The 13,055-nt window shown below is 35.2% G+C and overlaps 1 protein-coding gene across 4 annotated transcripts in view; it reads left to right on the top strand.

Annotated features, from left to right (window-relative positions):
* The window catches only part of CACNA2D3 (calcium voltage-gated channel auxiliary subunit alpha2delta 3), a 346,053-nt gene that overhangs the window by 144,200 nt on the left and 188,798 nt on the right, over positions 1 to 13,055 (top strand). For all 4 annotated transcript variants that reach the window (XM_072347140.1, XM_072347142.1, XM_072347143.1 and 1 more), the window contains 3 exons: positions 9,612 to 9,743; positions 11,094 to 11,154; positions 11,245 to 11,395. In XM_072347140.1, coding sequence (XP_072203241.1) covers positions 9,612 to 9,743; positions 11,094 to 11,154; positions 11,245 to 11,395 — 344 coding nt within the window. The remainder of the gene's footprint in view (positions 1 to 9,611; positions 9,744 to 11,093; positions 11,155 to 11,244; positions 11,396 to 13,055) is intronic.

The following is a 13,055-nucleotide window of genomic DNA, read 5'->3' as shown; positions in this document are numbered from 1 at the left end:
TTACTTAATGTTGCCAAAATGTTTTTTTGTTTGTTTGTCATTAATATCTCACTGAGAATATTTCTGTGCCATTGGAATCAAAATACATGTAAGTATTAGCAACCTTTTGAGTCCAACAGATCACTCCTAACAAGTATGGGTTTATTAAAGTGATTAAAGAATATATTTCAGGTCATGTAAGACGTTTTGGGCTTCACTCATTTTAGAGACAAGACTAAATACCCTATAATTTCCTATATACTCCTAGTCAATTTTTATTATTGCTGTAATTATTTTCACTGCTCACATGCTTTCCTCCAGGAGAGCCCAGCTTTAGCTTTCTTCCATGATTAAGAACATTTATTTACTTAATGTATTTATTTACTTATTTTTTTTACACTGGCTCACGTTATACTTCTGCAAAAATAGGCTTTATCTCTTTCTCTCAGAGCTTTGAGCATGACAGTTATTTGTAATATGTCTGTCCTGTCTTTTGTGCCTTTCTTTGTCTCTCTCATCCCCTATGATTTTATGGCTGTTGAAATTAGAGGTTGTATCATGTGACTTAAGCCTTTGTTTAAAAGCTTTGTGCTTGGTGATGATTATAATAGAAAATAGACTAGCAATTATTTGCATGCTCTCCTATTTTTTTCTGGATGTTTTCTTCTTCCAGTTGCTTCTTTATTTCTGTCTTGCAATCTTTGTACTTAATTGCATCGCAAATACTTAAATGATTTACAGAAAGTATGAATGCAATGCAGCTTTGAATAATTCTGAACTCAGTATCTGTAGTAACAAAAGCATCAAGTGTAGCCTGTGCTTTTCTGTTTTCCATGTTTACTTCTTAATACTAGAAGCACTGCAAAAGTAATTTCAAACTCAGGCTTCAAAATTTTTCTTCAAGATTTGCTTGATCACTTTAAAGACTGGTAAAGAATATCACCTATGTCAAATGGCATTTCCATTGCATGATTTTAACTGCATGTTAAAGGATGAGTTTAGGCGCTACAAGTCAATAAATGCGGGCTGTTACCAAAAGTTTGGACAGCATAGGAAAAAAAATCTACTGCATGTAATAGAGCCTTATTTAGAAGATATTGAAACATGATGAACCACAACCACTTTTGATTAAGAGACTTTTTTTCAATTTGCTACTTAAAAAGAGCTATGAATATTGCTCAGTCATACTTTCCTATCAACCCCTTCCAAGAGGCTGTCAAAACCAAAATTATGTATTATCTAGAATATTAGAACCAAAAAAAATTCATTTCTCAAGTGATGCAGAAAGGCTATAATCTGCAACTAGCAGATACATAAAACCACTTTCCTGCAAGGTGTGAAATTAAGAAATAAAATGTTGTCTGTCACCGTCGTATATGATTTTATGGACTATGCTTCTGAAAATTCAACATCTTGGAACTGTTATTTAAGCAGTCATAGCCACATATTGTCCTGGGCCACTATATTTATGTTTTGAAATCCTTCCCTTGAATTGTTTGTCTTCACATTTTAAGATCTTTAGGACAGTGTTTGCACTGTCTTCCTAACTTTGGTCATTGTTTAATTTAAAAGGAATTTTGTTAGTCTGATTTAGTCAAGGTTGCAGAGAATTTCCTATCTCCCCATATTTCTTTGTTTTAACTCTTACTGGCTATTGGACAAAGATACACAGACTTCTCTACTTGTTCCGTCTGGTTTTGCTCAAGTTCTGCCTACGATCCAATTCCCAGAGTCTCCTTGGCCTGTATCTTTGTTCTTGCAAAAGGCTTTTGCTTCACGGATATATTTTTTTAATTCTTTGTATTGAGCAACAAGCCTTTTGGAAATGTTGGCATCACTGTGCAAGATGTGTACTGTGCTTTATCTTTCTTGTATCCTTGTCTGTGTCTCTGGCTGTGGATCTAATCTATACATTTCTAGTACATCCACATCACCATGGCAACTAGATGTCAGATACAACTACATGGTAACATTAGGTTTTTATATTAAAAGCCCTACTCCCTACCACTCCTTATTCAGCAGCTGTTGCTTAGTTACTTGGGGTTGGGCTTTGTCTTTTGACAAATGTGAGGCTGTGAAGGTTTGATAATGTGCACTATCTTAGATACAGTTTTAAAAGACTTTTTGACCTGAGAAACCTCTGTTAATCATGATGTCTTCCATACATCCTTGTTGCTTCCTGGGGCAAGACAGTAATAACAATTTGTCATTGATCTATAATGGTAGAAAATTACTTGGTCTTCTTTCATCTTTCCATTTTCCATATTATGCTTATTTTCTGATGAGTATTAGCTTGTCTGATGGTTGGATAGAAGCTATGGAGTCAATATTTCAACTCCCATGGTGAAGAAGTGGAAGCAGCAGCTGCTTAATGCTGATCGTACCATTCACTTGGTTCTGTGTTAACCCAGATATGCAGTAGCACATACAAAATGGCACATCTACAACACATGTTGGACCTCAGCTGAGAGCATTAGCAAGGCTCCTGCAGAAAATGAATCCTGTTATGAGGATTCTTGTTGACTCATGTTCTGCCATGCTAGTTCAGCTCATTGACTTCCAGGACCTGAACCTTGATATTGCTGTGCATGGCATGGACCTGGATATCTTGCATGAATAAGCTAAGCATAAGCACAGGAATCTCTGTTGCCTCAGTGTCTGTGACCATGAACTCACACTGGGTTCTGCTGATTTACCTCTTCAGAAAGTATCTCGGGTTTGTATTCAGTTCAAACTGATTTTTTCCTACTCTTTGGCAACTAATGTGGCTTTGAGAGATGTAGTATTGGAATGACCAATGAGAGAAATGACACATTTACCATTTGAAGGGTAAGAGTGTGAATTACTATATATATATATATATATATATATATATATATATATATATATATATATATATATGAATTTATATATGAAAAGCATCTTAAACATCTTAGCAGTCATCTTGTGAGACAGAAGTTTTTGTTGTTGTTGTCTTATACATGAATTTCATGCCTGAAGCTGAAGATAGTGCAAAAGACAGGTATTATTTATTTGATGAATGTGTGTGCAAAAAGATACAGAATTCTTCTTCTATCATCAGCAATAGGAATAAATTCTACTGAAGCCACTTCTGGAAACTTCAGTAAAGGTGTTATTGTCCTCCCTAGGAGCAGTTTGTCTTTCACAAACTACAAAGAAATTCAATTACTTGAAACACTGGAGGTGTCTCCTTTCTACCTTTGTTCTCTGCAATGCGAGTCAGGTAAAAGATTGGTTTCGGGGTTTTCTGCTTAACTGCTCTGTAAGCCAAAGAAAGGTTTGAATAGAATCATAGAAGACTCTCCAAAGATGTTTTATTCTTTTTGTCTACTATTTTATAATAAATATTTCCCTCTCTATCCTGCCACATAACACAGATCTGACTTGGATTTTTCTTGGATCTGTTTTGTGTGAAGAGGAGAAAAGGAGCCTGCTCTTCTGGTCAAGTATTAGAATGCTTGGCTAGAATGTAAACTGTTTCTGAATACCATTTGGCTAAAATCCTACAAAGATATTTTTACACTGTACTTTATTTATCTAGGTGTCTTTTTGGCAGCTTTTATTTGGTGCATTCCTGAAGGAGCAAATAATGTTAAGAATCCATAAGTGTTTTTGTAATGTATTTGTCCCAAGATGCATTTGTTCATCTGGTCAGTGTTTTCAGTATGTTTTAATGTCAGCTTCAGAGGTACTGAACCAAACTTTCTCATATCAGTGAGGCTTTTTACAACTTTTTGTTTGAGTAGAACTTTCATTCTACTCAAATGGTGCAAATGTTCTTTTTATGCAAGAAGAAAGAATGACAAAAGGCTGTTAAAGCAGCATTAAGAGAGTGAAATGCAATTATTTGTCATGATAATAGATAACTGCTCTTGTTGGTGGTAATTAACACATTCCTATTGTGTTGATACTCCCAGGAATGTATTAAATTGTTTAGTATTGCCCTATGTGGCTGTAATACATTTTACAGACTACAGCATTACCCTCTGAAGGTTCTTATTTGTTGTACACAACAGGCATATTCCAGTGGCTAAAACAAGGTCTTTAATATCTCCCATTCAATTTTTTATTTTGGGAACTCCTTGCATTGTGTGGTGTAACTAAGTTAGCCTGTTTCTATAATTATATGTCTCTCTCTGATTCTCAAAACAGTAGAAATCTTACATTTATTGTAAACTGTAAATTTACAGTTTGTGTGGCCAATTTTTAAATGGTTTTAGTAAAATTTTCTGAGCAGGTCTATCCTTGGGCAGTTTCTGCAAGGATGACTTTTATTTCAAAGGCTGTATCTTGCCTTTGTCATATATCACTTTGACAACAGCTCTGCTACAGTTGCTTCTTCTGGTATGTTGTGCATTAAACATTTTACAGCACAGTTGGCTTCATTTAGCATCAGTCATGTTTGCTTTCTTTTCCTGTAATTTGCAATATGTTCTACTGGCTTCCTGTGTTGGTTGTCCTGATGCTTTTTCCTGCCCTGCCACTTGTACAGATATAGATTTCCTGGTCACTGTTCCATCAGCCTGTTCAGAAATGGCTGTATTTTTTTTTTTTTTCCAGTCTTTCATTTTGTTTCTGCAGTTAAATTGCTGTATCTAGATTTGTTTATTTCCCATGATCTGAGCACTTGTCTTCTCTTTCCTACCTGGAAAATTTAATTCTAATAACATTTTTTATGTGTTTGACTTTTTCTCAGTCATACCATGGCATCCTCCAGCTCTGCTGAGTGTCATTTTCTATTCTGCTGTTCAGTTCTCATAGTTTTGAATTAGTATCCTGCAAACATGTGGAAAGGGGGTATGTTCTTTTAAAAATACAGAAATACCCTGTTTTCTCTGGTCACATTAATTTATGATCTGATCCTCTCATCACTATGGGGCTGTGACTTGAGTTCTCCTCAGCTTTTATGGCTTTTTATGAAATTGAACTGTATTTAGTGATAGCTGTAACTACCCTGTGTGCTCAACTTGCAGGAAAGCAGCAGTTACAGGAGAATCTTGGTAGTTCATCTAAGGGTAGACAAAGTGTGACTTCAGCTCCAAACTCCTCCTTCAATTAAAAACAAATAATAATAGTTATTGTTCATATTAGACATTTACCTTCCTACTGATTGCTTTTAGCTGTTATATCTGTTTTATGTTATGCAGGGTCAAGTAAATTGGAAAAGAAAAGAAAACAAAAAAACAACCAAACATCCACTGTGAAACTCAGTGTGAAAATAAACACATCTGGCAATATTCCAGTCCTTCTACTGCCATTTCAAAGGAGAGGGGAAGTGTTATTAAACATTGGAAGCTGAAACAACTACCTAGTTACCAATGTGTCTCTATGCAATCATGCACTTGAAGTCTTTACCACCCCATGTATATGTGAAAAGGGAGTGTGATTTTTGATGTCATTGGTTCATGGATCTCAACACATGAATCAAAATAGGCAGTCACTTTCATTTCTGTCTACAGATGCTTTGATCTGTGAGTTGATGCATCCACAGTACCCTGTAGAGGGGGAGGGAAGGGGAAGAGTGAATAAAGCAACAGCAATTGCCAAAATTGGCATCCAGCCCCAGCTCTTGAATATGTTGGACCACCCTGAAATGCATTCATATTAGCGTTGAGTAGTATAATTATTAGATTGTTGGTGTATGTCCCAGTAAAGTATGTGATTTTGTTATTCTTTAAAATATGACCAGACTAAATATGTTGTCATTGTCATCAAAGCTAAGCTAATATTGTCACTATCTTTGAGCCAAGAGCGCTGGATTTTGCATTCTTTTCCAGTGATTGGTCCTATAGGCTGTGCTTGTACTGCTTCATTGTATGACAACACTGCTCTGCAATGTTAGGGGCTGTTCCTTAAGGTCAGGTACTGCAAAGAGGAATACTATTTTGGATGCCAGAGTCCTTGACAGCTTTCTCTGAGAGATTAATGATCACATTACAAAGGTAATATGCTAGAGGAAAAAACAAAGAATTACTGGTAACAGTTTTTCTTGATAATGAAGCAGAAGGGTATTATTCTGCAGTTTCTTCATAGTAAATGAATTCCTCAGCAGGTCTCCCTTATTTTCTATACAGGAAAATCTGAAAAGCAAAAGGCACTGAGGATATATTATTTTATTTCTGTAGCTTAATCTCACTGTAGATATTTTTACAAATTCTGGGTATTAAAAGACTTTCTGTTGTTGTGTTAAACTTTGTCACGCTGTTGTACATCTTTCAGTCTGTGCGCCTTGGTTGCCTTTGTCAAGTCTTCAGTCCTGTTTTTTAGGGTCAGCAGTATTTGTGACAGCACCTTAATTGTTACAAGCAGTTATACTGTTATATCGCCATTGTATTTCACATTCCTGTCAATGTTCCTATTTTCTTGAGGCTAGTTTTTATTAAATATCTACACAAACAGCAGTGGAGCAAAATACCATGTAATTGCAAGCAAGCTCATCTAAGAGGCCGGGGAAGAGAAATACTTGAATTGTATTTAGCTGTTATTGCCAGGAAGCACAAACAGAAATTATGTTTCAAGATGTCTGGCAGAAACTGTGTGCTTATTGTCCTTGAAACTTTTCCATAACATCACTGAAATGGTTTTGCATTTGTATCAAGTTCTTATCTTTTTTTTTTTTTTTTTTTTTGTTCGTTTGCTTATTTTTTCCCCTTCCCAGATTCCTACTTACAGGCTCTTAGTTCCATTCCAATATTGGTAATGATTTTGGGATACAAACGACATTCACTAGCAATATGAAAACAATACTGATTTCAGTTGAAGTAGTGGGGGCAATGTCAGCAGAATTACTAAAACTGAGAATTGCCTGAAACCACATAATATAATAACATATCTGTCATTAGAAACAGTTAAAATTTTAATGAGGCTATAAATTGAGAGCTCAGATGCTTTTCGGATTGTACAAGTGCAAAAAGATGCATACATCAGACATAACCAAATTTACAAGGAGTTTGGTTGTGAAATCATTCTACCTGCAGATACCATATCTAGTAGAGAGAGATGATTTCCACCTCTGGGCTGTCTGCCTGCAGTTGGTACTGCGGATAGATTTTTTTCCCCACTTCATTCTTTTTCCAGTATAATAAGGATTAAACTGTGACCTAATTTACTTAAAAAAAAACACAACCCAAAAACCAAAATAACAACAACAAAAAGGCCAATGAGTTTGATACATAAAATGTGACTTATGGATTGCTCTTGGCATATTGTAGAAATAACAGCCAGTGTAATAGATATGCAGGTTGTAGTGAATTGTGAAAGTAGTGAATTGCCACCAAGATTAATTTTAAAGGAATCTGGTCATCACAGATTGCATTTTAATCACACTCTCTTGTTTAATATGCTTGCTTAATGCTTCTTTCATTAAAAAGAAAAAAATCCTATTAGTTTCAGTGTCATTGGATTAATATTTTAGGTGATCAGCATTTGGATGATTAGTGCTTAGAGGTGTCAACATAATGCAGAATATAGACTCAAATAATCATGTTCAAGGAAAATTTTTCTGGTTGTATTTCTCTGGAGTTCTTGAATTCATAGTATATATATAAACACAGTAAGCAACGCCTCATGGATGGGCTCATAAAAGTAATCTGCTACCATGCTGCTATGGATAATTTAATATAAATTCATTTAAAAAATAGCTTCATATATGCATTTATTATATAAATATGTGTTTAAAATGCCAGTAAGATGGAGGTTAGATTCAGTTGAAAGATTAACAGTGTGGACAGCTAAGGCTGTCTCATGATCTGATGGAGATGATATGTACATAAAATCCAAAGGAAGTAATCTTTGAGTGGAGAGTCAAAGTGAAGGTTCTGCTGACGCTACTGTTGCACTGATCCCCTAGGAAAAGGCAGTAATGCTTAGCCTCTGAGGAAGGCGGGATAGAAGATACCTGATCTGCCCAATATTACAAAGCACTACTGTAAAATGAGCAGTCTTGGAATGAGATTCAAATACAAATTGCAAAGAAACATTAAGGATTATTTTAAATATAAATTAAAGTGTAATTATTCCATATAAGATCCGTTTGGCTTTTCAGGCATACTGGTAACTGAAAGATGTATGAAGAACTTATGCTCTGATTCTGAGGACAGCTTTCAGATCCTAAAACAAGGCTTCTAAAAACTAGAGATTCAATTTCTCCATCAGAAGATGTGAATAAGAGCAGAACTAAGAGGTTTCACTGGACTGAGAAAGGGATTCTCACTTCAGTACATCAGTTCTCATTTAATGTTTAAGTGCTGAGCAGTGGATCTCAGCCCAGTAGGTATTTTGAGGTGCTGAAATACTTCTGAAAACCAATGACAGATCACAGGATAGCAGTCTTCACAGTTGATTCCTGATGTCTCAATCACAGCTTGCTATGGGAGATATGAAAATACCCAGACAGTGATTCTTGCCCGCTAGACAAAATTGAAGAAGTACATCGGACAGGTGACATTTGATGCATTTGATTGGGCAGATTTTAAGTGTATATTTCATCTGCTAGAGAAACAAATAACTATACCAGACATGTTTTAAAAACAAAATCTGTTTTCTTGACCTTGACTTTTCTTGACCAAAATATTTAGATGAAAGTAATACTTAAAGACGTGTAGCTCAGATGTTTCACTTTCGGTACTGTTTTTCTTGATGAGTGTAAGGAAAGATAACAGTTCACCTTTCCTTCATTCCATTAAAATCACATTCTGATCAGTCTTCTGAAATGAGTAAAGTAACATTATTTCACAAATTAATGAAAGCATTATTTCAAATGTTTGAACAAATGTTAGTATGTACATACACTTCCACAAATGAAATAATACATCTGTGGCTTTAGTTCTTTTCATTGCTTTCTCCATTACTGATTTTATGTACAGATTGAATTGGGAAGGCTGTATATCCTAATTGTATCTCAACTGTCAACGACACTTGACATCACAGTTTGAAGTTGAGCAACTTTTTTGGATGTGTTAATTTACTCCTGAAAAACAACTCTGCAACTTAAAAATGTACTTGAGCACTCTGGGATTGTAGGAATTACTGCCTGGGGGAGTTACTAAGATGTAATAAGCAGAGATAACTTATTTTCACCATCAAGGATTTATTTTGTACTTCTCTCTCTCTTTCTTTCTCTCTCTGGGGGTCAAAAATAACAGGATGCTGTTGTGAAATCTGAGTCCTGCGGTTTTCGATACAATTAGTGTTATATGGTATAAGATTTCATGTTCGGTGTACACTAATTCACCTATGTATGAAATATTTTACTTCATGTTCCCACAAGTAAACTTTCAAAGAGAGTAATAATGACCTTACAGAATTGAAGATTAAAAGAAATGTGTAAAATGTTACTATGAGACATTCTAAACACCTAGGGGAAATAAATAATCAATCATTAGGTTTACTCATTTATGTTCTTCAGAAAATGTGATATAGGAGTTCCAAATAAATGGCCTGATTCACAGTCTTATCTACAAAATATATATGGTTTCTCTTTAGCATTTTAATCATACTTCCATAATGTAAGTATTTATTTTCAGTCTTCTAATTGACACAGGAAACTGCAATATTTTGCACTTACTGGATTTTAGAAATAATGACAATAACAGGTTTTTTTCCCCTTCTAGATCCAGCCATTGTAAATGGAGTTTATTGGTCAGAATCCTTAAATAAAGTGTTTGTTGATAACTTTGATCGTGACCCTTCTCTCATCTGGCAGTACTTCGGAAGTGCAAAAGGATTTTTCAGACAGTATCCAGGTAAGAATAACAGAGATTACAGAGAAACAATAGAGTATGCTATGGCTGCATATTTCTATGGAGCATTGTAACTAATCAGTATGTTCACAGATACTTGGAGGTTCAATTTTACTTCATCTAGTTTTCAGAGATTCCTAATCAACATTTTCAATGTCTAGAGTTTTTTTTTCTGCTAATTTTCATTTGAAAATGTAGCCCATAAGATAACCCGCACACATATCTTTTATTCACATATACACAGGTGAATAATGACTTCTAAACCGACTGTGGAGAACAAAATAGACCCTTTGTATAGCACTGAACTTAGATAACATTGCTGTATCAAGACATACAATGCAACTTAATTGCAATTTATTCCCTTCTTGCATAGATGATAACATGTTGTCTTGCATTTAAAGATTTTGAAAGTTTGTTTTAAAGATACTTTTACATAAGTTGAAATAAAACGTGACTATGCAACTTATGTTATTTCTATGCAGTAATTAAATGAATCTTAAATGGAAATGTGTATCAAATGCACTACATGCTAAATACAATAAAATGCTAAATAGACTGATCCTCAACTTCTGCAACTTTGGGTCAGGTTTATATAGGGAAGCATTCTTTCAGATGACTGTTTAGCAACAAACAGTTGGTTGAGTGGTTTGATTTTAAACCTAAAATGTCAAGTTGAATGTGAAGCCGGTCTGCTATAGGCCTGTATGTGTCAAAGTAGCTGTATGGAATGTGTAATACATTTGTATTAATTTTAGATTATGGCTGAGTTATCAAGCGCTGCATGATAGTGTAGAATAGGGAATGTCTTTAAATTAATGACCATGTTTGTTTGTAATTTGGAGGTGTTTTTACCATATTTTGTTTGACTCACAGCCTGGAGGTACTAGACACAGTGACTGGTCTAGACACAAAATGTGCAGTCTGTGAATGAAGCTGCAAGCAAGTACAAGCTATTATCAAATTAGCAAGTATAGCTGTATAGCTGCTGAGATCAGCCATGAACTGTAAGCACTCATGACTTGAAAGGGGCTTGGCCAGCCTGTGTAGATTCTGGACAGCACTGGAGACCAGATGCAGTATTACTTTAGTGACACAAATATGATGAGCATGGTAGGATTGAAGAGATTTTTACCATACAGTAGGCTAAAAAAGAGTGAGGAAACCATATTGTTTCTGGCAGTTATAGTTTATTAGTGTTTTCCAGCATTTGCCATATTATAGTAGCATTGACTGTGAGGTTGATTGAAGTATGAAACTGTTAAATGCTGCTTTGCCACAATATCACATAGATATTTTGATCAGTTACCATACAAAATGCTGTAATTTAATCTTTTCATCTCTTTGTCTAAACAGGAATTAAATGGGAACCTGATGAGAATGGAGTAATTGCATTTGACTGCAGAAATAGAAAATGGTAGGCAATGGATGTATATTATGTTTAAGAAATGGGGAATTAAAGAAGTTCATTATTTTAAGGAACAGGATGTTTTGTCTTTTATATTAGGTACATCCAAGCAGCAACTTCTCCAAAAGATGTGGTAATTTTAGTAGATGTCAGTGGCAGTATGAAAGGACTTCGCTTGACTATCGCTAAACAGACAGTTTCATCTATTTTAGATACCCTTGGAGATGATGACTTCTTCAATATAATTGCCGTGAGTGTCTCAGGATTTTTCTTCCATCTTCTTTTGCTATCCATTGTATTTTACATCACACAGTAAACTTGAGAAATGCTGCAGGCAAGTGATTGTTCTAAGATGGCATTTGTTGCTACTGGACAAACTGGTTTTCTGATGCAAGCCTTTTCAGGTGATGACACTTGTCTTCTAGGATTTGCAATCAAAAGCCCCTTAAGGTGTCATAAGGTTGGGAGCTGCAAAGAATGGTAATCTGTTTTGTAGTTTGCTTACACTTTCTACATTAACTTACTTTTTAATTTGGCCATTTCTTCCCCCTTATCTGACGGTGGTGCACGGTGTTAGAACCGCCGCTTGCAACACCAGAGGGCCCGGGTTCGAATCTCCCCTGTGGCGCAAGTGGTACAACTGCTGCTCTGCTACACTAGAGGGCTCGAATCCCGGGAGTTGGACTCGATGATCTCTAAGGTCCCTTCCAACTCGCATGATACTATGATACTATGATGATATCTCCACTGTTTTTCTCTTGCAGATTCTTCAGTAAAATGTAATATACAAAATGGTGATTGTGTAAAAATTAATAGAATTAGATGTAAGCTCTTGTTGAAGCTTGTATGACAGGATAAAATGTCAATTTACCTCCCAATTTTTATTTTATTTTCTCAGTGTGAATTCAAAATGTCTTGTATGTGTACCGAGTCAATTGAGTTTCAGAAAAGTGAGATGCTCAAGAAAAAGAACTCTAAAGCATGCTAATAAATATAAGAACACACTGTGTGCCACCATTTTGCTTATCTTAAATCTAACATTTTTGTTTCTAATATTCTCATTTTTCTTCTAATTATTGTGCAAGCGCTTAATATTGATAATTAAGTCAATCGTCATGCTACTGTCCAAAAGTGCAGTTTAATGGTCTATAAAAGTATGTGAAAAGCAGTGCCTGATATTTAGTTTAAAGGTAGTTAAGTTAAAGATAAGTTTCTAGTTAAGTTCTAGGACATTTTTTGCGTTGATGCTGTAACACGACATTACCTTGCAAATAACAGCAGGAGTTTTTTGAAGCTTTGTGGAGAGGTATTACTGCTACTTACTTACAGTGATAATTTAGATCATCAGTAGTACCTATTGATGTGTCAGATAGCATTCATGCATTTTAAATACATAACAAGAGACTGAGAAGAGACCAGAGAAGAGTTTTATATCTTTTTAGGCATAATGAGAGTGATGTGGGTAAGGATGGTTTGAACATGTAGTTCAACTAAGTAGAACTAAGTAGTTAGTTCTAGTTACTAAAACATTTGACTTGCCATTTTTAGTGTATAATCTCTGATTTGTTTAGAACTCATAACAGTTATTGTAAGCGAAGTGGAAAGACTATGAAATATTTGCATGAGGAGGTTTTTCTGTTTTTGTTTTCTTTGCTTTGGGAAGAACAAAATGTCATCTACAATAAAGAATGTGAAACAAGGATCCAAAGAAAACATTCTGCTGAAGTAATAGTACTGTGTACAAATATTTCAGTATGCTCAAGTATGAAGTAATGTCATTTAAAACTTTAATTGAAAATATACAGGGCTGTGCTTAAAATAGTGTCCACAGTGGCACAAAGCAGCTCAGGGCCCCCTTCCACAGCTCCCAACACTGCAGCCCTGCTTCCTTGGTTAATACAGGAAATTCT

This window comes from Excalfactoria chinensis, chromosome 12, assembly GCF_039878825.1.
Source record: "Excalfactoria chinensis isolate bCotChi1 chromosome 12, bCotChi1.hap2, whole genome shotgun sequence".
NCBI lineage: Eukaryota > Metazoa > Chordata > Aves > Galliformes > Phasianidae > Excalfactoria > Excalfactoria chinensis.
Note: the sequence above shows the minus strand (reverse complement) of the source record. Positions and strands in the feature narration are given on the sequence as shown.